The sequence below is a fragment of the Oncorhynchus gorbuscha genome, unplaced genomic scaffold, assembly GCF_021184085.1.
Source record: "Oncorhynchus gorbuscha isolate QuinsamMale2020 ecotype Even-year unplaced genomic scaffold, OgorEven_v1.0 Un_scaffold_396, whole genome shotgun sequence".
Taxonomy (NCBI): domain Eukaryota; kingdom Metazoa; phylum Chordata; class Actinopteri; order Salmoniformes; family Salmonidae; genus Oncorhynchus; species Oncorhynchus gorbuscha.
The window spans coordinates 857,518-884,179 of record NW_025745243.1 but is presented as its reverse complement, the minus strand read 5'-3'; the positions used below and the strand labels follow the sequence as shown (position 1 = coordinate 884,179).

General features: G+C 49.4%; 1 protein-coding gene across 1 annotated transcript in view; it reads left to right on the top strand.

The window, feature by feature from the left end:
* Positions 1 to 16,338, top strand: part of LOC124018138 (trinucleotide repeat-containing gene 18 protein-like) — a 33,373-nt gene extending 17,035 nt beyond the window's left edge. The window contains 9 exon segments of the mRNA XM_046333412.1: positions 4,130 to 4,282; positions 8,030 to 8,445; positions 8,698 to 8,994; positions 9,048 to 9,473; positions 9,676 to 10,093; positions 10,096 to 10,220; positions 10,751 to 10,987; positions 12,308 to 12,382; positions 15,962 to 16,338. Coding sequence (XP_046189368.1) covers positions 4,130 to 4,282; positions 8,030 to 8,445; positions 8,698 to 8,994; positions 9,048 to 9,473; positions 9,676 to 10,093; positions 10,096 to 10,220; positions 10,751 to 10,987; positions 12,308 to 12,382; positions 15,962 to 16,165 — 2,351 coding nt within the window. The 3' untranslated portion in view covers positions 16,166 to 16,338.
* The last annotated feature ends 10,324 nt before the right edge of the window (positions 16,339 to 26,662 follow it).

The window sequence follows — 26,662 nt, the reverse complement described above, 5'->3', positions numbered from 1 at the left end:
ACTCCCACAAGGACACACACACTCCCACAAGGACACACACACACACTCCCACAAGGACACACACACAGGACACACTCCCACAAGGACACACACACACACACTCCCACAAGGACACACACACACACACTCCCACAAGGACACACTCCCACAAGGACACACACACACTCCCACAAGGACACACACACACACTCCCACAAGGACACACACACACACTCCCACAAGGACACACTCCCACAAGGACACACACTCCCACAAGGGACACTCCCACAAGGACACACATCCCACAAGGACACACACACACACACTCCCACAAGGACACACACACACACTCCACAAGGACACACACACACACTCCCACAAGGACACACACACACACTCCCACAAGGACACACACACACTCCCACAAGGACACACACACACACACTCCCACAAGGACACACACACACCCACAAGGACACACACACACACTCCCACAAGGACACACACACACCCACACACTCCCACAAGGACCACAAGGACACACTCCCACAAGGACACACACACCCACAAGGACACACACACACACTCCCACAAGGACACACACACACACACTCCCACAAGGACACACACACACACACTCCCACAAGGACACACACACACACTCCCACAAGGACACACACACACACTCCCACAAGGGACACACACACACTCCCACAAGGACACACACACACACACACACTCCCACAAGGACACACACACACACACCCCACAAGGACACACACACTCCACACACACTCCCACAAGGACACACACACACACTCCCACAAGGACACACACACACACACTCCCACAAGGACACACACACTCCCACAAGGACACACACACACACTCCCACAAGGGACACACACACACACACCCCCACAAGACACACATACACACACACACACACACACACAAGGACACACTCCCACAAGGACACACACACACTCCCACAAGGACACACACACACACACTCCCACAAGGACACACACACACACTCCCACAAGGACACACACCCCCACAAGGACACACACACACACTCCCACAAGGACACACACACACACTCCCACAAGGACACACACACACACTCCCACAAGGACACACACACACACTCCCACAAGGACACACACACACACTCCCACAAACACACACACTCCCACAAGGACACACACACACACTCCCACAAGGACACACACACACACTCCCACAAGGACACACACACACACACTCCCACAAGGACACACACACACACTCCCACAAGGACACACACACACTCCCACAAGGACACACACACACACAATCCCACAAGGACACACACTCCACACAGGACACACTCCACAAGGACACACACTCCCACAAGGACACACACACACTCCCACAAGGACACACACACACACTCCCACAAGGACACACACACACACTCCCACAAGGACACACACACACACACACTCCCACAAGGACACACACACACACTCCCACAAGGACACACACACACACACTCCCACAAGGACACACACCTCCCACAAGGACACACACACACACACTCCCACAAGGACACACACACACACTCCCACAAGGACACACACACACACTCCCACAAGGACACACACACACTCCCACAAGGACACACACACACACACTCCCACAAGGACACACACACACACTCCCACAAGGACACACACACACACACTCCCACAAGGACACACACACACACTCCCACAAGGACACACACACACTCCCACAAGGACACACACACACTCCCACAAGGACACACACACACACTCCCACAAGGACACACACACTCCCACAAGGACACACACTCCCACAAGGACACACTCCCACAAGGACACACACACACTCCCACAAGGACACACACACTCCCACAAGGACACACACTCCCACAAGGACACACACACACACTCCCACAAGGACACACACACACACTCCCACAAGGACACACACACACACTCCCACAAGGACACACACACTCCCACAAGGACACACACACACTCCCACAAGGACACACACACTCCCACAAGGACACACTCCCACAAGGACACACACACACAAGGACACACACACACACAATCCCACAAGGACACACACTCCCACAAGGACACACACACACACTCCCACAAGGACACACACACACACTCCCACAAGGACACACACACACTCCCACAAGGACACACACACACACTCCCACAAGGACACACTCCACAAGACACTCACACAGGACACACAACACTCCCACAAGGACACACACACACACTCCCACAAGGGACACACACACTCCCACAAGGACACACTCCCACTCCCAAGGACACACACACACTCCCACAAGGACACACACACACACAATCCCACAAGGACACACACACACTCCCACAAGGACACACACACACACACTCCCACAAGGACACACACACACACCACCCCCACAAGGACACACACACACACACACTCCCACAAGGACACACACACACACACTCCCACAAGGACACACACACACACACCCACAAGGACACACACACACTCCCACAAGGACACACACACACCCAAGGACACACACACTCCCACAAGGACACACACACACACTCCCACAAGGACACACACACTCCCACAAGGACACACACACTCCCACAAGGACACACACACACACTCCCACAAGGACACACACACACACTCCCACAAGGACACACACACACTCCACAAGGACACACACACACACCCACAAGGACACACACTCCCACAAGGACACACACACACTCCCACAAGGACACACACAAGGACACACACACACTCCCACAAGGACACACACACTCCCACAAGGACACACACACACACACACACTCCCACAAGGACACACACACTCCCACACACACACACTCCCACAAGGACACACACACACACTCCCACAAGGACACACACACACTCCCACAAGGACACACACACACACACTCCCACAAGGACACACACACTCCCACAAGGACACACACACACTCCCACAAGGACACACACACACTCCCACAAGGACACACACACACTCCCACAAGGACACACACACACTCCCACAAGGACACACACACACACTCCCACAAGGACACACACACACACACACACTCCCACAAGGACACACACACACACACTCCCACAAGGACACACACACACTCCCACAAGGACACACACTCCCACAAGGACACACACTCCCACAAGGACACACACTCCCACAAGGACACACACACACACACTCCCACAAGGACACACTCCCACAAGGACACACACACACTCCCACAAGGACACACACACACTCCCACAAGGACACACACACACCCACAAGGACACACTCCCACAAGGACACACCCACAAGGACACACACACACAAGGACACACACACAATCCCACAAGGACACACACTCCCACAAGGACACACACACACACTCCCACAAGGACACACACACACACCCCCACAAGGACACACACACACACTCCCACAAGGACACACACACACACACAAGGACACACTCCCACAAGGACACACACACACAAGGACACACACTCCCACAAGGACACACACACACACACCCCCACAAGGACACACACACACACACACAAGAACACACACACACACACACCCCCACAAGGACACACACACACACTCCCACAAGGACACACACACACACACTCCCACAAGGACACACACACACTCCCACAAGGACACACACACACACACACACTCCCACAAGGACACACACACAAGGACACACACACACACACAATCCCACAAGGACACACACACAGACACACTCCCACAAGGACACACACTCCCACAAGGACACACACTCCCACAAGGACACACACTCCCACAAGGACACACACTCCCACAAGGACACAGTCCCACAAGGACACACACACACACACTCCCACAAGGACACACACACACACTCCCACAAGGACACACACACTCCCACAAGGACACACACACACTCCCACAAGGACACACACACACACACAATCCCACAAGGACACACACACAAGCACACACACACACACACTCTTGTATTTTTTCAGTCTGTCTGATGTTTCTGATGTTAAACCTGCCCCCCTGTAGGTGCTGAGCCCTCCCCCGCGCTGCTAGTGGCCAGCTGCTCCAGGAGGCGTGTCAGGAAGTGCAGCAAGGACACCAGTGAGACGACGCCTAAAACAGGGGACTCCGCCCCCAAGGGCAGAGGGAGACCTGCCAAGAAACCCAAACCCAAACCTGGTGAGCCAATCAGAGACCTGTTATCCCTGTTGGGTCTGTTATCCCTGTTGGGTCTGTTATCCCTGTTGGGTCTGTTATCCCTGTTGGGTCTGTTATCCCTGTTGGGTCTGTTATCCCTGTTAGGTCTGTTATCCCTGTTGGGTCTGTTATCCCTGTTATCCCTGTTGGGTCTGTTATCCCTGTTGGGTCTGTTATCCCTGTTAGGTCTGTTATCCCTGTTAGGTCTGTTATCCCTGTTGGGTCTGTTATCCCTGTTGGGTCTGTTATCCCTGTTGGGTCTGTTATCCCTGTTAGGTCTGTTATCCCTGTTGGGTCTGTTATCCCTGTTGGGTCTGTTATTCCTGTTGGGTCTGTTATCCCTCTGTTATCCCTGTTGGGTCTGTTATCCCTGTTAGTTCTGTTATTCCTGTTGGGTCTGTTATCCCTGTTGGGTCTGTTATCCCTGTTGGGTCTGTTGGGTCTGTTATCCCTGTTGGGTCTCTTATCCCTGTTGGGTCTGTTATCCCTGTTGGGTCTGTTGGGTCTGTTATCCCTGTTGGGTCTGTTAGGTCTGTTATCCCTGTTGGGTCTGTTATCCCTGTTAGGTCTGTTATCCCTGTTAGGTCTGTTATCCCTGTTAGGTCTGTTATCCCTGTTAGGTCTGTTATCCCTGTTAGGTCTGTTATTCCTGTTAGGTCTGTTATCCCTGTTAGGTCTGTTATTCCTGTTAGGTCTGTTATTCCTGTTAGGTCTGTTATCCCTGTTAGGTCTGTTATCCCTGTTGGGTCTGTTATCCCTGTTGGGTCTGTTATCCCTGTTGGGTCTGTTATCCCTGTTAGGTCTGTTATTCCTGTTGGGTCTGTTATCCCTGTTGGGTCTGTTATCCCTGTTAGGTCTGTTATTCCTGTTAGGTCTGTTATTCCTGTTAAGTCTGTTATTCCTGTTAGGTCTGTTATTCCTGTTAGGTCTGTGGATTATGTTATCCCTGTTAGGTCTGTTATTCCTGTTAGGTCTGTTATTCCTGTTAGGTCTGTGGATTATGTTATTCCTGTTAGGTCTGTTATTCCTGTTAGGTCTGTGGATTATGTTATCCCTGTTAGGTCTGTTATTCCTGTTAGGTCTGTTATTCCTGTTAGGTCTGTTATTCCTGTTAGGTCTGTTATTCCTGTTAGGTCTGTGAATTATGTTATCCCTGTTAGGTCTGTTATTCCTGTTAGGTCTGTTATTCCTGTTAGGTCTGTGAATTATGTTATCCCTGTTAGGTCTGTTATCCCTGTTAGGTCTGTTATTCCTGTTAGGTCTGTTATTCCTGTTAGGTCTGTGGATTCTGTTATTCCTGTTAGGTCTGTTATTCCTGTTAGGTCTGTTATTCCTGTTAGGTCTGTGAATTATGTTATCCCTGTTAGGTCTGTTATTCCTGTTAGGTCTGTGGATTCTGTTATTCCTGTTAGGTCTGTGAATTATGTTATTCCTGTTAGGTCTGTTATCCCTGTTAGCTCTGTTATTCCTGTTAGGTCTGTTATTCCTGTTAGGTCTGTTATCCCTGTTAGGTCTGTTATCTCTGTTGGGTCTGTTATCCCTGTTGGGTCTGTTATCCCTGTTGGGTCTGTTATCCCTGTTAGGTCTGTTATTCCTGTTGGGTCTGTTATCCCTGTTGGGTCTGTTATCCCTGTTAGGTCTGTTATTCCTGTTAGGTCTGTTATTCCTGTTAAGTCTGTTATTCCTGTTAGGTCTGTTATTCCTGTTAGGTCTGTGGATTATGTTATCCCTGTTAGGTCTGTTATTCCTGTTAGGTCTGTTATTCCTGTTAGGTCTGTGGATTATGTTATTCCTGTTAGGTCTGTTATTCCTGTTAGGTCTGTGGATTATGTTATCCCTGTTAGGTCTGTTATTCCTGTTAGGTCTGTTATTCCTGTTAGGTCTGTTATTCCTGTTAGGTCTGTGGATTCTGTTATCCTGTTAGGTCTGTTATTCCTGTTAGGTCTGTTATTCCTGTTAGGTCTGTGAATTATGTTATCCCTGTTAGGTCTGTTATTCCTGTTAGGTCTGTTATTCCTGTTAGGTCTGTTATTCCTGTTAGGTCTGTGGATTCTGTTATTCCTGTTAGGTCTGTTATTCCTGTTAGGTCTGTTATTCCTGTTAGGTCTGTGAATTATGTTATCCCTGTTAGGTCTGTTATTCCTGTTAGGTCTGTGGATTCTGTTATTCCTGTTAGGTCTGTGAATTATGTTATTCCTGTTAGGTCTGTTATCCCTGTTAGCTCTGTCATTCCTGTTAGGTCTGTTATTCCTGTTAGGTCTGTTATTCCTGTTAGGTCTGTTATTCCTGTTAGGTCTGTGAATTATGTTATCCCTGTTAGGTCTGTTATTCCTGTTAGGTCTGTAGATTATGTTATTCCTGTTAGGTCTGTTATCCCTGTTAGGTCTGTGAATTATGTTATTCCTGTTAGGTCTGTGGATTATGTTATTCCTGTTAGGTCTGTAGATTCTGTTATCCCTGTTAGGTCTGTGAATTATGTTATTCCTGTTAGGTCTGTGGATTATGTTATTCCTGTTAGGTCTGTGAATTATGTTATTCCTGTTAGGTCTGTAGATTCTGTTATCCCTGTTAGGTCTGTTATTCCTGTTAGGTCTGTTATTCCTGTTAGGTCTGAATTATGTTATTCCTGTTAGGTCTGTTATTCCTGTTAGGTCTGTAGATTCTGTTATCCCTGTTAGGTCTGTTATTCCTGTTAGGTCTGTTATCCTGTTAGGTCTGTGAATTATGTTATTCCTGTTAGGTCTGTAGATTATGTTATTCCTGTTAGGTCTGTTATTCCTGTTAGGTCTGTTATTCCTGTTAGGTCTGTAGATTATGTTATTCCTGTTAGGTCTGTGAATTCTGTTATTCCTGTTAGGTCTGTTATTCCTGTTAGGTCTGTTATTCCTGTTAGGTCTGTTATTCCTGTTAGGTCTGTTATTCCTGTTAGGTCTGTTATTCCTGTTAGGTCTGTGAATTGTGTTATTCCTGTTAGGTCTGTTATTCCTGTTAGGTCTGTTATTCCTGTTAGGTCTGTGGATTATGTTATTCCTGTTAGGTCTGTTATCCCTGTTAGGTCTGTGAATTATGTTATTCCTGTTAGGTCTGTGGATTATGTTATTCCTGTTAGGTCTGTAGATTCTGTTATCCCTGTTAGGTCTGTGAATTATGTTATTCCTGTTAGGTCTGTGGATTATGTTATTCCTGTTAGGTCTGTGAATTATGTTATTCCTGTTAGGTCTGTAGATTCTGTTATCCCTGTTAGGTCTGTTATTCCTGTTAGGTCTGTTATTCCTGTTAGGTCTGTGAATTATGTTATTCCTGTTAGGTCTGTTATTCCTGTTAGGTCTGTAGATTCTGTTATCCCTGTTAGGTCTGTTATTCCTGTTAGGTCTGTTATCCCTGTTAGGTCTGTGAATTATGTTATTCCTGTTAGGTCTGTAGATTATGTTATTCCTGTTAGGTCTGTTATTCCTGTTAGGTCTGTTATTCCTGTTAGGTCTGTAGATTATGTTATTCCTGTTAGGTCTGTGAATTATGTTATTCCTGTTAGGTCTGTTATTCCTGTTAGGTCTGTTATTCCTGTTAGGTCTGTTATTCCTGTTAGGTCTGTTATTCCTGTTAGGTCTGTGGATTCTGTTATTCCTGTTAGGTCTGTTATTCCTGTTAGGTCTGTGGATTATGTTATTCCTGTTAGGTCTGTAAACTCAGGTCAGTCATTTGTTAACTCCTGCCTTTCCTTCCCTCTAGAGCCCCCAGTGAGCCCAGACCCCCGGGAGACGATACCCCCCCCGGGACCCAGCCAGGCTCCAGACAGACCTCAGCTCCCCACCAGACCAGCCCAGGACAGGCCCTCCTCCTCCCAGAGGCCTGCTCAGGAAAGACCCCTGTCTGCCCCCAGGCCGGGACCAGGCCGACCCTCCAAGCCCACCAGCACACCCAGCCTGCCTGCCACCCCACGCAGCCAGAACCCTAGGAGACCCAGCCCAGCCTCTCCCAAGCCCCCCTCCCTCTACCACCCAGCTCCTTATGGGAAGATACTAAGGGTGGACCTGTACAGCCAACCCAACCTCACCTCTTGTAACGTCAGCACCCAACCGAACCCTAAAACCAACCCTAAGTCCAAACTACTTAAACCCAACTCTACTTCCTATCATCAGACCCAAGCCTCTTCTACCTAACCCTAAAACTAACCCTAAGTCCAAACTCTCCCTCCACTACTTAAACCCAACTCTACTTCCCCTATCATCAGACCCAAGCCTCTTCTACCTAACCCTAAAACTAACCTTACCTCCGTACCAAAATCCAAACCTAGACCTAACTCTACAGCAGAACTCCCAGAAGTCCCTGCAGCTAACTTTAGTCCTGATCACAACATACCCAGAACCGCTCCCAAAGCAATCTCCAGACCCAAACAGAACCATAACAAACCCAGGCTCACCCTGGATCCTTCTACCAGGCCCAGAACCAGCCCTGGGTCCAGCTCCAGTACCTCCAAACCTAGAACCAGCCCCGGGCCCAGCTCCAGCACCTCTAAAACCAGAACCAGCCCTGGGCCCAGCTCCAGTACCTCTAAACCCAGAACCAGCCCTGGGTCCAGCTCTAGTACCTCTAAACCCAGCCCCGGGCCCAGCTCCAGTACCTCTAAACCCAGAACCAGCCCTCTGCCCAGCTCCAGTACCTCTAAACCCAGACCCAGCTCAGACCTCTCTGCTGTCAGATCCAGACCGGACCCTAGCACCTTTATTCCAGGTATCTCCAGACCCAGGCATGTCCCGGGGAGGGCGGGGTGGGAGGGCAGGGCGGGGTGCGACATGGGCGTAAGGCCCTCCTAGAGGAACCCCTAGTAAAGCTGGACCACGAGGGCGTGACCTCACCCAAGACCAAGAAGACCAAGGCTCTGATGCTGCTGGAGGCCAGGGGCTTACGGCAAGACCACACACCCCTCTCCACGGCCGCAGCCAGCCAGAAGCCGGCGAGGGTAAAGGGGAGGGCTCCGGAGAGCGAAGCGGGGCTGCTGGAGGCCAAGGGCTTACGGCAAGAACACACACCCCTCGCCACGGCCGCAGCCAGCCAGAAGCCGGCGAGGGTAAAGGGGAGGGCTCCGGGAGCGAGGTGGGGCTGCTGGAGGCCAAGGGCTTACGGCAAGAACACACCCCTCGCCACGGCCGCAGCCAGCCAGAAGCCGGCGAGGGTAAAGGGAGGGCTCCGGAGAGCGAGGCGGGGCTGCTGGGGAGAGAACCCGCCTACAGAACGCCTTCTCTGGGCAGAGAAAGAGACCGGGGTGGAGGGGGGACAGAGAACCAAAGAGAGAGGAGAGAACGAAACAAGGGGAAGAGAAGAGAGGGGAGGAGACAGGGGGTCTCACGGCAGCAGTAGTTCAGGATCTGAGGAAGAGGAGACGAGGAAGAAAACGGTGTAGCTCCAGCTGCTCCCACCCCTCCTCCCCAGCCTCCTCCTCCTCGTCCTCCTCTAGCACCTCCTCTTCCTCTTCCTCCTCCACTGACGAGGAGTCCTCTTGTACTTCTGACGAGGAGACCGACCCCGCTCCCCCTGCACCTCTCCCCGTCTCCCCCCCTCCAACTACCCCACAGGAGGAGGTGGAGGAAGAGAAGGAGGAAGAGGAAGAAACTAAGAAGTTGAAAAAGGCGGAAGAGGAAGAGGAGGAAGAAGTATTAGAAGAAGATCAATCTCCCTCCTCTCCTCCCTCGTCTATCTCCCCATCCACCAAGCCAGCCAGGCCCCGGGGTCGTCCAGCCCGGCAGAAGTCCCAGGGTGGTGTGGGGTCGGTGGGCAGACCACGGCGCAGGGAGGGGCCCACCTCCCCACCACCAAGGAGCTGGCTAAGAGACAGCGATTACCGAGCGTAGAGAACAGACCCAAGATCTCTGCCTTCCTGCCTGCCAGACAGCTCTGGAAGTGGTTTGGGAATCCCACACAGGTGAGAGGGAGGACACACGCTTGGGATTGATATTTTGAAGCTCTCGATGACACTTGAGTTGTTGTTTTTTGGGGGGCTGGGTTCAGAAGATTAGCCAGAGAAATTTCTCCCTGCATACCCTCTGTTTGTCTGTCTGTCTTTCTGACTGTCTGTCTGTCTTTCTGACTGTCTGACTTTCTTGTCTGCCTGTTTGTCTGTCTGTCTTTCTGACTGTCTGTCTTTCTGACTGTCTGTCTTTCTTGCCTGTCTGTCTTTTTGACTGTCTGTCTTTCTGACTGTCTGTCTTTCTGACTGTCTGTCTTTCTGACTGTCTGTCTGTCTGACTGTTTGACTGTCTTTCTGTCTGTCTGTGTCTGTCTTTCTGACTCTGTCTGTCTTTCTGACTGTCTGTCTGACTGTTTGACTGTCTGTCTGTCTGTCTGACTGTTTGACTGTCTGACTGTCTGTCTGTCTTTCTGACTGTCTGTCTGTCTTTCTAACTGTCTGTCTTTCTGACTGTCTGTCTGTCTTGCCTGTCTGTCTGTCTCCAGAGGCGTGGTATGAAAGGGAAGGCTAAGAAGCTGTTCTACAAGGCCATCGTGCGGGGGAGAGAGATGATTGGTATCGGGGACTGCGCCGTGTTCCTTTCGGCCGGCCGACCCAACCTGCCCTTCATAGGGAAGATCCAGAGCATGTGGGAGAGCTGGGGATCCAACATGGTGGTCAGAGTCAACTGGTTTTATCACCCGGAAGAGACCAACCCTGGCAAGAAACTACACGACAAGAAGGTAGGGGTCAGGGGTCAGAGTCAACTGGTTTTATCACCCGGAAGAGGCCAACCCTGGCAAGAAACTACACGACAAGAAGGTAGGGGTCAGAGGTCAACTGGTTTTATCACCCGGAAGAGACCAACCCTGGCAAGAAACTACACGACAAGAAGGTAGGGGTCAGAGGTCAACTGGTTTTATCACCCGGAAGAGACCAACCCTGGCAAGAAACTACGACAAGAAGGTAGGGGTCAGAGGTCAACTGGTTTTATCACCCGGAAGAGACCAACCCTGGCAAGGAACTACACGACAAGAAGGTAGGGGTCAGAGGTCAGAGTCAACTGGTTTTATCACCCGGAGGAGACCAACCCTGGCAAGAAACTACACGACAAGAAGGTAGGGGTCAGAGGTCAACTGGTTTTATCACCCGGGGGAGACCAACCCTGGCAAGAAACTACACGACAAGAAGGTAGGGGTCAGAGGTCAACTGGTTTTATCACCCGGAAGAGACCAACCCTGGCAAGAAACTACACGACAAGAAGGTAGGGGTCAGGGGTCAGAGTTAACTGGTTTTATCACCCGGAGGAGACCAACCCTGGCAAGAAACTACACGACAAGAAGGTAGGGGTCAGAGGTCAACTGGTTTTATCACCCGGAAGAGACAAACCCTGGCAAGAAACTACACGACAAGAAGGTAGGGGTCAGAGGTCAACTGGTTTTATCACCCGGAAGAGACCAACCCTGGCAAGAAACTAACGACAAGAAGGTAGGGGTCAGGGGTCAGAGTTAACTGGTTTTATCACCCAGAGGAGACCAACCCTGGCAAGAAACTACACGACAAGAAGGTAGGGGTCGGAGGTCAACTGGTTTTATCACCCGGAGGAGACCAACCCTGGCAAGAAACTACACGACAAGAAGGTAGGGGTCAGGGGTCAGAGTTAACTGGTTTTATCTCTCTCTCTCCCTCCCATCTCTCTCTCTCTCTCCTCCCATCATCTCTCTCCCTCCCCATCTCTCTCCCCCCCATCTCCTCCCCCTCCATCTCTCTCTCCCCCTCCATCTCTCTCCCCCTCCATCTCTCTCTCCCCCATCTCTCCCTCCCCCTGTCTCTCTCCCCCTCCATCTCTCTCTCTCTCTCCCCCCCCTCCATCTCTCTCTCCCCCATCTCTCCCTCCCCCTGTCTCTCCCCCTCCATCTCTCCCCCGTCTCTTTCCCCCTCCATCTCATGACTTAAATGTAAATGTAAATGTAAATCTCTCCCCCATCTCTCCCTCCCCCTGTCTCTCTCCCCCTCCATCTCTCTCTCCCCCATCTCTCCCACCCCCGTCTCTCTCCTTCTAGAACTGGGATCAGATGTCTGGTCAGTCTCTTCCTTCATCTCTGCTCTCCTCTAATCAGAGGAAAGACTTCATGGAGGTGAGACCCTCCCACACCCTAAAACACACACCCTACCACACCCTACCACACACACCCTACCACACACTACCACACACACCCTACCACACCCTACCACACACACCCTACCACACACACCCTACCACACCCACCCTACCACACACACCCTACCAAACCCAACCTACCACACCCACCCTACCACACCCACCCTACCACACACACCCTACCACACACACCCTACCACACACACCCTACCACACACACCCTACCACACACACCCTACCACACCCACCCTACCACACCCACCCTACCACACCCTACCTACACACCCTACACACACACCCTACCACACACACCCTACCCACACACCCTACCACACCCACCCTACCACACCCTACCACACCCACCCTACACACACCCTACCACACACACACCCTACCACACACACCCTACCACACCCACCCTACCACACCCACCCTACCACACACACCCTACCACACACACCCTACCACACCCACCCTACCACACACACCCTACCACACATACCCTACCGTACCACACACACCCTACCACACACACCCTACCACACACACCCCACACACACCCTACCACACAATCTACCACACCCTACCCCACACACCCTACCACACACACCCACACACACCCTACCACACCCTGCCACACCCTACCACACACACCCTACCACACCCTGCCAAACACACCCTACCACACTACACACCACCACACACACCCTACCACACCACACACACACCTTACTACACCACATACCACACCCCAACACACACCTTACCACACCCCCACACACACACCCTACCACACCCCCACACACACACCCTACCACACCACACACACCCTACCACACCACACACCCCACACACACCCTACCACACCACACCCCCACACGCACACCCTACCACACCCTACCACACCACACACACACACCCTACCACACCACACTACACACCCTACCACACCCTACCACACCACACACACACCCTACCACACCCTACCACACCACACTACACACCCTACCACACCCTACCAAACCACACACACACCCTACCACACACACACACCCTACCACACCACACACGCACCCTACCACACTACACACCACCACACACACCCTACCAAACCACACACACACCCTACCACACCACACACACACACCCTACCACACCACACACACACCTACCACACTACACACCACCACACACCACCACACACACCCTACCACACTACACCCCCCCAAACACACCCTACCACACTACACCCCCAAACACAACCTACCACACCACACACACCCTACCATACCCCCACACACACCCTATCACACCACACACCACCACACACACCCTACCACACCACACACCCCACACACACACCCTACCACACTACACACCACCACACACACCCTACCACACCACACACACACCCTACCACACTACACACCGCCACACACACCCTACCACACACCCCCAAACACACCCTACCACACTACACCCCCAAACACAACCTACCACACCACACTACACACCCTACCACACCACACTACACACCCCCACACACACCCTACCACAACACACTACACACCCCCACACACAACCTACCACAACACACTACACACCCTACCACACCACACTACACACCCCCACACACACCCTACCACACCACACTACACTACACACCCTACCACACCACACTACACACCCCCACTACACACCCTACCACACCCCACTACACACCCTACCACACCACACTACACACCCTACCACACCACACTACACACCCCCACACACACCCTACCACACCACACTACACACCCCCACACACACCACACCACACTACACTACACACCCTACCACACCACACTACACACCCCCACACACACCCTACCACACCACACTACACACCCCCAGACCACACTACACACCCTACCACACCACACTACACACCCTACCACACCACACTACACACCCCCCACACACCCTACCACACCACACTACACACCCTACCACACCCCACTACACACCCTACCACACCCCACACACCCTACCACACCCTACCACACCACACACACACACCCTACCACACCACACACACACACCCTACCACACCCTACCACACCACACCCTGCCACACCACACCCTACCACACCACACCCTGCCACACCACACCCTGCCACACCACACCCTGCCACACCACACCCTACCACACCACACCCTACCACACCACACCCTGCCACACCACACCCTGCCACACCACACCCTACCATACCACACCCTACCACACCACACCCTGCCACACCACACCCTACCACACCACACCCTACCACACCACACCCTGCCACACCACACCCTACCACACCCTACCACACCACACCCTGCCACACCCCACCCTGCCACACCACACCCTACCACACCACACCCTACCACACCACGCCCTACCACACCACACTACACACCCTACCACACCCCACTACACACCCTACCACACCCCACACACCCTACCACACCCTACCACACCACACACACCCTACCACACCACACACACACACCCTACCACACCCTACCACACCACACCCTGCCACACCACACCCTACCACACCACACCCTGCCACACCACACCCTGCCACACCACGCCCTACCACACCACACCCTGCCACACCACACCCTGCCACACCACACCCTGCCACAACACACCCTACCCTACCACACCACACCCTGCCACACCACACCCTGCCACACCCTACCACACCCTACCACACCACACCCTGCCACACCACACCCTACCACACCCTACCACACCCTACCACACCACACCCTGCCACACCCCACCCTGCCACACCACACCCTACCACACCACACCCTACCACACCACGCCCTACCACACCCTGCCACACCACACCCTGCCACACCACGCCCTACCACACCCTACCACACCACACCCTGCCACACCACACCCTGCCACACCACGCCCTACCACACCCTGCCACACCCTACCACACCCTGCCACACCACACCCTGCCACACCACACCCTACCACACCCTACCACACCACACCCTACCACACCACACCCTGCCACACCCTACCACACCACACCCTACCACACCCTACCACACCACACCCTACCACACCACACCCTACCACACCACACCCTGCCACACCCTACCACACCACACCCTGCCACACCACACCCTACCACACCCTACCACACCACACCCTGCCACACCACACCCTGCCACACCCTACCACACCACACCCTGCCACACCACACCCTACCACACCACACCCTACCACACCCTGCCACACCCTACCACACCACACCCTGCCACACCCTACCACACCACACCCTGCCACACCACACCCTACCACACCACACCCTACCACACCCTGCCACACCCTACCACACCACACCCTGCCACACCCTACCACACCACACCCTGCCACACCACACCACACCCTACCACACCCTGCCACACCCTACCACACCACACCCTATTTGTTGTTAACGTGTGTATTTGTTGTTAACGTGTGTATTTGTTGTTAACGTGTGTATTTGTTAACGTGTCCCTGCAGCGGGCTCTGTACCAGTCGTCCCACAGCGATGAGAACGACGTTCAGACAGTCAGTCACAAGTGTCTAGTGGTCAGCGTGTCGGAGTACGAAACCATGACTCTGACGCGTCGCTACGCCGACAGCCAAGACCTGTACTACCTGGCCGGGACATACGAACCCACCACGGGTATGATCTACAACACGGACGGAGTCCCCATCATCTGATGAACGACACGCTAACGACACGCTAACGACACCAGACCCTGACCTTGACCCGACCAACGCCAAGGTCGATCCGGTCAACTCATAACGTTTGATCCAACGAACGAAGACCACCTGAGAGAGACTACAGACCGTATTCAACGAACGAAGACCACCTGAGAGAGACTACAGACCGTATTCAGCGAACGAAGACCACCTGAGAGAGACTACAGACCGTATTCAACGAACGAAGACCACCTGAGAGAGACTACAGACCGTATTCAGCTCATAACGTTTGATCCAACGAACGAAGACCACCTGAGAGAGACTACAGACCGTATTCAGAAACTCTTGAAACACAAGGGTCTTCTCTATAAACACACACCCAGACTTCTACCTGTAAATACATACAATAGTTCTAACACTCATAGATATATATAAAAGACAGGAAGTGATTTTATTTACCAGGGAAGACATCCTCCTGGCTGGATCGTAGCTGTGAGTCACAGTAGTTTTGATGAGAGGTTTGTCTATCTGACAGACGTATTACGAGAGAGAGACTTGCTGACAATCCCAACAATGGGGGTGGGGATACAGTCCTGTGTTCTGATTGGTGCCTGTCCTGTCTGGTCCCGCCTACTCCCCCATGACCTTATCACCCTGCTGGTGTTAACAGGGTTCTGATGATCTGATGTTTAGAGATATTATCAGTGTTTCTCTGGAGTGAACACACTCTTATTGCCCCCCCCCCAACCCCCCCTGGTCCCCATCTATCTGTCCTCATCTTTCCTGCACCCCCTGGTCCCCATCTATCTGTCCCCCCTGGTCCCCATCTATCTGTCCCCCTGGTCCCCATCTATCTGTCCCCCTGGTCCCCATCTATCTGTCCCCCCTGGTCCCCATCTATCTGTCCCCCCTGGTCCCCATCTATCTGTCCCCCCTGGTCCCCATCTATCTGCCCCCCTGGTCCCCATCTATCTGCCCCCCCTGGTCCCCATCTATCTGCCCCCCCTGGTCCCCATCTATCTGCCCCCCCTGGTCCCCATCTATTCCCCCCTGGTCCCCCCCCTGGTCCCCATCTATTCCCCCCTGGTCCCCATCTATCTGCCCCCCTGGTCCCCATCTATCTGCCCCCCTGGTCCCCATCTATCTGCCCCCCCTGGTCCCCATCTATCCCCCTGGTCCCCATCTATCCCCCTGGTCCCCATCTATCTGCCCCCCTGGTCCCCATCTATCTGCCCCCCCTGGTCCCCATCTATCTGCCCCCCTGGTCCCCATCTATTCCCCCCTGGTCCCCATCTATCTGCAACCCCTGGTCCCCATCTATCTGTTCCCCCTGGTCCCCATCTATCTGCCCCCTGGTCCCCATCTATCTCTGCCCCCTGGTCCCCATCTATCTTCCCCCCCAGCGGGGTTTCAGCCTTTTCTCCGTCCTGACACACCCCATGAGCGTCTCTGTACGGGGGGAAAATATTATTTAGAAAATTCTAAACGTTTGTTTTGTAAATGTCTTTGAGCCGAGGGGGAGAGATGGAGGAGGGAGGAGGAGGAGGAAGAGGAGGAGGGGAGGTGGAGGAGGGAAAAGGGTTTGTTTCATATTTTACTGAAGCAATCAACTTAATCAGTGTTTCTCCCGATATCCATTTAGTAGATCAATATTTTATAGTTGATCAATAAAGAGATACATCTATCGATTGTCGTCTCCTGAATTATGTCTCCTGTCTTATCAGACCTACTAGATCATTAGCCGATCAATCCTATTGTATTTCAAGTATCTTTTACATTAACATTTGTCCTCAAGTGCTGTGCAGTGCCGAACAATGTCCTGTCCCCGAGCAGCGGCCCAGTTACCGGGGGAACCCCCTCCAGAAGGAGAAACCGTGTTCAGCTGGACTCCATTTTGTGTCAGTAATGAAGCTGGTTCCTGTTTTTAAAATGGAGGAGAGTTTTCCCTCTTAGGGTCTCCATGCTGAACACTCACACACACACACACACACGCACACACACACACCCTCCTTGCTCACACACACACACACACACACCCTCCTTGCTGACTCACACACCTTTCAATTTCTCTCTCCTCTGTCAGTTTAATTCAAGGGGCTTTATTGTCATGGGAATCATGTGTTAACATTGCCAAAGCAAGTGAGGTAGACAATAAACAAAAGTGAAATAAACAATAAAAAATGAACAGTAAACATTACACTCACAGAAGTTCTAAAAGAATAGAGACATTACAAATGTCATTATCTCTAAATAAATAAACATAAATATGGGTTGTATTTACAATGGTGTTTGTTCTTCACTGGTTGACCTTTTCTCGTGGCAACAGGTCACACATCTTGCTGCTGTGATGGAACACTGTGGTATTCCACCCAGTAATGTGTGATGTCACACTGTGGTATTTAACCCAGTAGATGTGTGATGTCACACTGTGGTATTTCACCCAGTAGATGTGTGATGGAACACTGTGGTATTTCACCCAGTAGATGTGTGATGTCACACTGTGGTATTTCACCCAGTAGATGTGTGATGTCACACTGTGGTATTCCACCCAGTAGATGTGTGATGTCACACTGTGGTATTTCACCCAGTAGATGTGTGATGTCACACTGTGGTATTCCACCCAGTAGATGTGTGATGTCACACTGTGGTATTTCACCCAGTAGATGTGTGATGTCACACTGTGGTATTTCACCCAGTAGATGTGTGATGTCACACTGTGGTCACCCAGTAGATGTGTGATGTCACACTGTGGTATTCCACCCAGTAGATGTGTGATGTCACACTGTGGTATTTCACCCAGTAGATGTGTGATGTCACACTGTGGTATTCCACCCAGTAGATATGGGAGTTGATCAACATTGGGTTTATTTGTGGGTCTGTGTTTCTGAGGGAAATATGTCTCTCTAATATGGTCGTACATTTGGCAGGAGGTTAGGAAGTGCAGCTCGGTCTCTCTCACCCATCTGCTCTGCCTTCCAGCAATCTTCTCTGTGGGTGTGTCAGCAGAGACCGTTCTGATTGGCTGAGTTCAAGCGAACAGAGGCGTCCTATTGGCCGACAGCACATTACTGTCAGAGACAGAGCAGGGAATGGAGGGGAGGGTAATTGTGTCTTCCTAACTGGCTGAGGAAGCCTCTGCTGCCCAAGGCTGAGACAGAGCAGGGAGGGGAGGGTGTTGTGTCTTCATAACTGGCTGAGGAAGCCTCTGCTGCCCAAGGCTGAGACAGAGCAGGGAGGGGAGGGTGTTGTGTCTTCATAACTGGCTGAGGAAGCCTCTGCTGCCCAAGGCTGAGACAGAGCAGGGAGGGGAGGGTGTTGTGTCTTCATAACTGGCTGAGGAAGCCTCTGCTGCCCAAGGCTGAGACAGAGCAGGGAGGGGAGGGTCTTCCTAACTGGCTTAGGAAGCCTCTGCTGCCCAAGGCAGGGAGGGGAGGGTGTTGTGTCTTCCTAACTGGCTGAGGAAGCCTCTGCTGCCCAAGGCAGGGAGGGGAGGGTCTTCCTAACTGCTGAGGAAGCCTCTGCTGCCCAAGGCAGGGAGGGGAGGGTGTTGTGTCTTCCTAACTGGCTGAGGAAGCCTCTGCTGCCCAAGGCAGGGTCTTCCTAACTGGCTGAGGAAGCCTCTGCTTCCCAAGGCAGGGAGGGAGGGTCTTCCTAACTGGCTGAGGAAGCTTCTGCTGCCCAAGGCAGGGAGGGGAGGGTGTTAATAACTGGCTGAGGAAGCCTCTGCTGCCCAAGGCTGCGTGTTTCAATCCAATGATATGAAAGATGTTTTTGAGATTTTTCTTTTAAACCTATTAGAATAAATATATTAATATAAACTCAGGAAAGAAATAAACGCCCCTTTGTCAGGACCGTCTTTCAAAGATAATTCATAAAAATCCAAATAAACTTCACAGATCTTCATTGCCCAGGGTCCCTGCTCATCTGCGTGAACGTGCCTTAGTCACGTTGGGGTGGCAGGGTAGCCTAGTGGTTAGAGCGTTGGACTAGTAACCGGAAGGTTGCAAGTTCCCTGAACAGGCAGTTAACTCACTGTTCCCCGGTAGGCCATCATTGAAAATAAGAATTTGTTCTTAACTGACTTGCCCAGTTAAATAAAGGTACAAAAAAAATAGGCATGCTGCAAGGAGGCATGTGGCCAGGGCAATAAACTGCAACGTCCGCACTGTGAGACGCCTAAGACAGCGCTACAGGGAGACAGGACGGACAGCTGATCGTCCTCGCAGTGGCAGACCACGTGTAACAACACCTGCACAGGATCGGTACATCCGAACACCACACCTGCAGGACAGGTGCAGGTTGGATACAACTGCCTGAGTTACACCAGGAACGCACAATCCCTCCATCAGCAGGACTGTCCGCGGGAGGCTGAACTGAGGGCTTGTAGGCCTGTTGTCAGGCAAGTCCTCACCAGACATCGCGGGCACAAACCCACCGTCACGGGAAAAAGTCTTCACTGATGAGTCGCGGTTTTGTCTCAGAAATCTTGCTTGTTTGTAGGTGACCAAATACTTATTTTCCACCATAATTTGCAAATAAATTCATTAAAAATCCTACAATGTGATTTTCTGGAATTTTTTTCTCTCATTTTGTCTGTCATAGTTGAAGTGTACCTATGATGAAAATTACAGGCCTCTCTCGTCTTTTTAAGTGGGAGAACTTGCACAATTGGTGGCTGACTAAATACGTTTTTTGCCCCACTGTATATATAAGATATATAGTAGTGTTACAGTATATATATATATATATATAAGTCTGTAGTGAAATCTGTAGCGTTACTAGTATCAGCTGAACGATATATAGTAGTGTTACAGTATATATATATATATATATATATATATATAAGTCTGTAGTGTTACTAGTATCAGCTGAACAATATATAGTAGTGTTACATTATATATATATATATATATATAAGTCTGTAGTGAAATCTGTAGCGTTACTAGTATCAGCTGAACGATATATAGTAGTGTTACAGTATATATATATATATATATATATATATATATAAGTCTGTAGTGTTACTAGTATCAGCTGAACAATATATAGTAGTGTTACATTATATATATATATATATAAGTCTGTAGTGAAATCTGTAGCGTTACTAGTATCAGCTGAACGATATATAGTAGTGTTATAGTGTGTGTATATATATATATATATATATATATATATATATATATATATATATATAAAAGTCTGTAGCTTGGGAGAAAGAAAGAAAATGTTCATCATCTCTGCTTTGGCAACAAAAAAAATGTAGTTTAATTATGAAGAAATTAAATATTTATTTAAATATATTAAGTTTAATTATGAGGAAATTAAATATTTATTTAAATATAGTTTAAGAAATTAAATATTTTTAATTATAAGTTTAAGGAAATTAAATATTTATTTAAATATATTAAGTTTAATTATGAGGAAATTAAATATTTATTTAAATATATTAAGTTTAATTATGAGGAAATTAAATATTTATTTAAATATATTAAGTTTAATTATGAACAGTATCTTGCAGGATTCAATCGGTGGAATTGTAAGAGTTGTTGCCTCTAATAGAATCCCAAATTAAATATTTTTATTCATCAAATTACTTGGGAAAAACAACCACTTTATTTTATGAGCAGTATTAATTTACCTTCCTTACTAACCACTTAATGTACATGTATGTTACTGTTGACTGTTCATCACCATGGAGATTAATCAAATCAAATCAAATGTATTTATATAGCCCTTCGTACATCAGCTGATATCTCAAAGTGCTGTACAGAAACCCAGCCTAAAACCCCAAACAGCAAGCAATGCAGGTGTAGAAGCACGGTGGCTAGGAAAAACTCCCTAGAAAGGCCAAAACCTAGGAAGAAACCTAGAGAGGAACCAGGCTAGGAAGAAACCTAGAGAGGAACCAGGCTATGTGGGATGGGCCAGTCCTCTTCTGGCTGTGCCGGGTGGAGATTATAACAGAACATGGCCAAGATGTTCAAATGTTCATAAATGACCAGCATGGTCAAATAATAATAATCACAGGCAGAACAGTTGAAACTGGAGCAGCAGCACGGCCAGATGGACTGGGGTGGACTGGGGACAGCAAGGAGTCATCATGCCAGGTAGTCCTGAGGCATGGTCCTAGGGCTCAGGTCCTCAGAGAGAGAAAGAAAGAGAGAATTAGAGAACGCACACTTAAATTCACACAGGACACCGAATAGGACAGGAAAAGTACTCCAGATATAACAAACTGACCCTAGCCCCCCGACACATAAACTACTGCAGCATAAATACTGGAGGCGGAGACAGGAGGGGTCAGGAGACACTGTGGCCCCATCCGAGGACACAACCGGACAGGGCTAAACAGGGAGGATATAACCCCACCCACTTTGCCAAAGCACAGCCCCCACACCACTAGAGGGATATCTTCAACCACCAACTTACCATCCTGAGACAAATCAAATTTTATTTGTCACATACACATGGTTAGCAGATGTTAATGCGAGTGTAGCGAAATGCTTGTGCTTCTAGTTCCGACAATGCAGTAATAACCAACAAGTAATCTAACTAACAATTCCAAAACTACTGTCTTATACACAGTGTAAGGGGATAAGGAATATGTACATAAGGATATATGAATGAGTGATGGTACAGAGCAGCATAGAGTAGATGGTATCGAGTACAGTATATACATATGAGGTGAGTATGTAGACAAAGTAAACAAAGTGGCATAGTTAAAGTGGCTAGTGATACATGTATTACATAAGGATGCAGTCGATGATGTAGAGTACAGTATATACGTATGCATATGAGTATAGCCCACAAAGATCTCCGCCACGGCACAACCCAAGGGGGACGCCAACCCAGACAGGAAGATAACATCAGTGACTCAACCCACCCCTCTCAGGGACGGCATGAAAGAGCCCCAGTAAGCCAGTGACTCAGCCCCTGTAATAGGGTTAGAGGCAGAGAATCCCAGTGGAGAGAGGGGAACCGGCCAGGCAGAGACAGCAAGGGCGGTTCGTTGCTCCAGAGCCTTTCCGTTCACCTTCCCACTCCTGGGCCAGACTACACTCAATCATATGACCCACTGAAGAGATGAGTCTTCAGTAAAGACTTAAAGGTTGAGACCGAGTTTGCGTCTCTTACATGGGTAGGCAGACCGTTCCATAAAAATGGAGCTCTATAGGAGAAAGCCCTTCCTCCAGCTGTTTAAATTCTAGGGACAATTAGGAGGCCTGCGTCTTGTCTTGTGATTGTAGCGTACGTGTAGGTATGTACGGCAGGACCAAATCAGAGAGATAGGTAGGAGCAAGCCCATGTAATGCTTTGTAGGTTAGCAGTAAAACCTTGAAATCAGCCCTTGCCTTATTAACAGGAAGCCAGTGTAGGGATGCTAGCACTGGAGTAATATGATAACTTTTTTTGGTTCTAGTCAAGATTCTAGCAGCCGTGTTTAGCACTAACTGAAGTTTATTTAGTGCTTTATCCGGATAGCTGGAAAGTAGAGCATTGCAGTAGTCTAACCTAGAAGTGACAAAAGCATGGATTAATTTTTCTGCATCATTTTTGGACAGAAAGTTTCTGATTTTTGCAATGTTACGTAGATGGAAAAAAGCTGTCCTAGAAACAGTCTTGATATGTTCATCAAAAGAGAGATCAGGGTCCAGAGTAACGCCGAGGTCTTTCACAGTTTTATTTTAGACTTCTGTACAACCATTGTTGTGTGTTCGATTCCCACGGAGGACCCGAAAATGTCCGCACTCACTGCTTTCGCTGTCATTTGCCTAGTTACTGGTTTTGATTTTAAATCTGCTTGACAATCTATGTCTGTCTAAGCAATGATCAACAAGCAATTTGACAGAGCTTGACGTCATTTTTAAAATATATTTTTTTAGAGAATAATGGGCAAATATTGTACTATCCAGGTTTTGCGCAACTCTTCCGACAGAGGAATTTATGCATTTCTCTGCAGGTGCGGCTGTCTTTCCCGATCTGAATCAATTTGATGGACAACAGATTTTCTCGTGGAGTTTTCATTCAATCGGGGTTTCAAAGTACATTTAGTTGAAGCCATCCCTTTAAATTATGGTGTACCTTTAATGATATATTTTGTGCACAGACTCACTAGAATTACATGGAGAGAACGGGTTCACAATATAGAGATCGATGACAGAAAGACATCAATGAATTTTCGTCTCCGTTTGCAAAACCAACTGGTAGATTTAAAAAATACTCTGATCTTGTAATTATTTAGACCGAAATGTACGGTTATCAATGTTTGTATGAATAAGAAAAAAACGGTTCGGGAAGCCTATAAAATATATTGATAAATTAAAAATAAAATAAATGCTTTTCCGGCCTGGAACCGGAAGGGTTCGCTAAACCTTTCCTCGTGGTTTCCTCGATCGGTAACGTGGTAGAATGATGAGGGAATTTAATCAAGGTTAGAGTGTGAAGAACATACCTTATTCTAGCTCCAACTCAAACAAATAGTGGATGAATAAACATGCTATTTTCATGCTTAAATTCAAGGTCAGAAAAGGCACAGAGAGAAATGCGTTTTATTTAGTGTCTAATGGAAGTTCAGACCCCTCGACTTTTCCCACGTTAAGTTACAGATGGTTTTTTCCCTCATCAATCGACCCCCAGTGACAAAAGCAAAAACAGGTTTAGAATTGTTTGCCAATAAAATATCGTCTTCAGACTTTTGAAGCACCTTGGTACTGGTACCCAGGCTATATGAGATGGACGTGACCCGACCGTCTCAAATCTACCATCAGAACCATGTTGAGTTGGACTGGACACCTTCAGACTCACAGCATGTACTTTCCTGTAAAAACATTTGATATCGAGTCTCCAGGTTAAATCGGGAGCTAACAAGCTCGACACAAAACTATTCTGAAAAAGTACAAGCACTTTTCCCATCATTAAATCTCACAGCTAAAAATCAACATTCCATCCCTGGTTACCACGACTGGTTAAACAAGCCACACCTGTGGGTAGACATACTTTCTACTTCAATGTTAACCGCAAAGTACACTTCCTGGCAGAAATAGCACTTGTATTTATTTGTAAACTTTCCCATTGAACGAGCAGCAGTCCAGAACATTATTTACTCCCCTTGTCAATTAAAAGGGAAATTACACACCTTCCAAACCTTAAAAGGTATTGAAATTAATTGGATTTGAGTGGGAAACCAAATCCAGAATCGGCCGAATTTAGGACCCGGGGGAGATGAGGTGCCAATTTGAGATCGAGCTGGCAACCCTGTCATTTCTCTCCTCTCCAAGAAGATGATCAGGTTGGAGAACCACCACTCTAATTCAATGATCCCCACACCGAGCCAGTATAGTATTACAGCCCCTGAACAAGGCAGTTTAAAACCCTCTAATTCAATGATCCCCACACCGAGCCAGTAGTATTACAGCCCCTGAACAAGGCAGTTTAAAACCCTCTAATTCAATGATCCCCACACCGAGCCAGTATAGTATTACAGCCCCTGAACAAGGCAGTTTAAAACCCTCTAATTCAATGATCCCCACACCGAGCCAGTATAGTATTACAGCCCCTGAACAAGGCAGTTTAAAACCCTCTAATTCAATGATCCCCACACCGAGCCAGTAGTAGTGTTACAGCCCCTGAACAAGGCAGTTTAAAACCCTCTAATTCAATGATCCCCACACCGAGCCAGTAGTGTTACAGCCCCTGAACAAGGCAGTTTAAAACAGCCCCTGAACAAGGCACCTCTAATTCAATGATCCCCACACCGTATTACAGCCAGTAATGATAGTGTGAACCAGATCCCCACACCGAGCCAGTATAGTATTACAGCCCCTGAACAAGGCAGTTTAAAACCCTCTAATTCAATGATCCCCACACCGAGCCAGTATAGTGTCACAGCCCCTGAACAAGGTGAGTTCCTAACCAGACTTACCTAGTTAAATCACTAGCGACATAACAGGTGCTAGCTGACAATTATCCAGAGACTCACATTGTGTTTATCTTTAGGTAGCTCTGAGAGAGATGAGAACATTGTCGCTGTGCTATAGGAAAGCACCAGGATGTTGATTTGACTGGAACCCACACTATACCCCCCCCCTTGGTCCTAGACCCGGAAGCTTCCTGCCACCCCACCCAGACAACAGTGAACTGTACAGGAAGGGAGTCTCAGACAGGAAGTGATGTCGGAACACATGTGCACTTTTATTGGGAGTTTAGTCAGTGTACAAGTTGCCCCCCCCCCCCCCCCCACTGGTCCCTCTGGCACCCTTAATCACCTCTGACCCCCCCAGCAGAGGTCACACTCGGGTTCATTTGCATAAACAAAAACAAAACAAAAAATTACCAGGACCAAGACTTAAGGCTGCAAGTACAAAAAAAAACCCAGACACTGTGACATAATTTACATACAAGCCCCATGTTACAGAACACTGTGGCAGAGAGCCGGCAGCCTTCACAGAGGCAAATACCTGTTCTGAAAAGTTTAACAAAACAATTGGAATGACTCGAAAAGAAACAGAATGTACA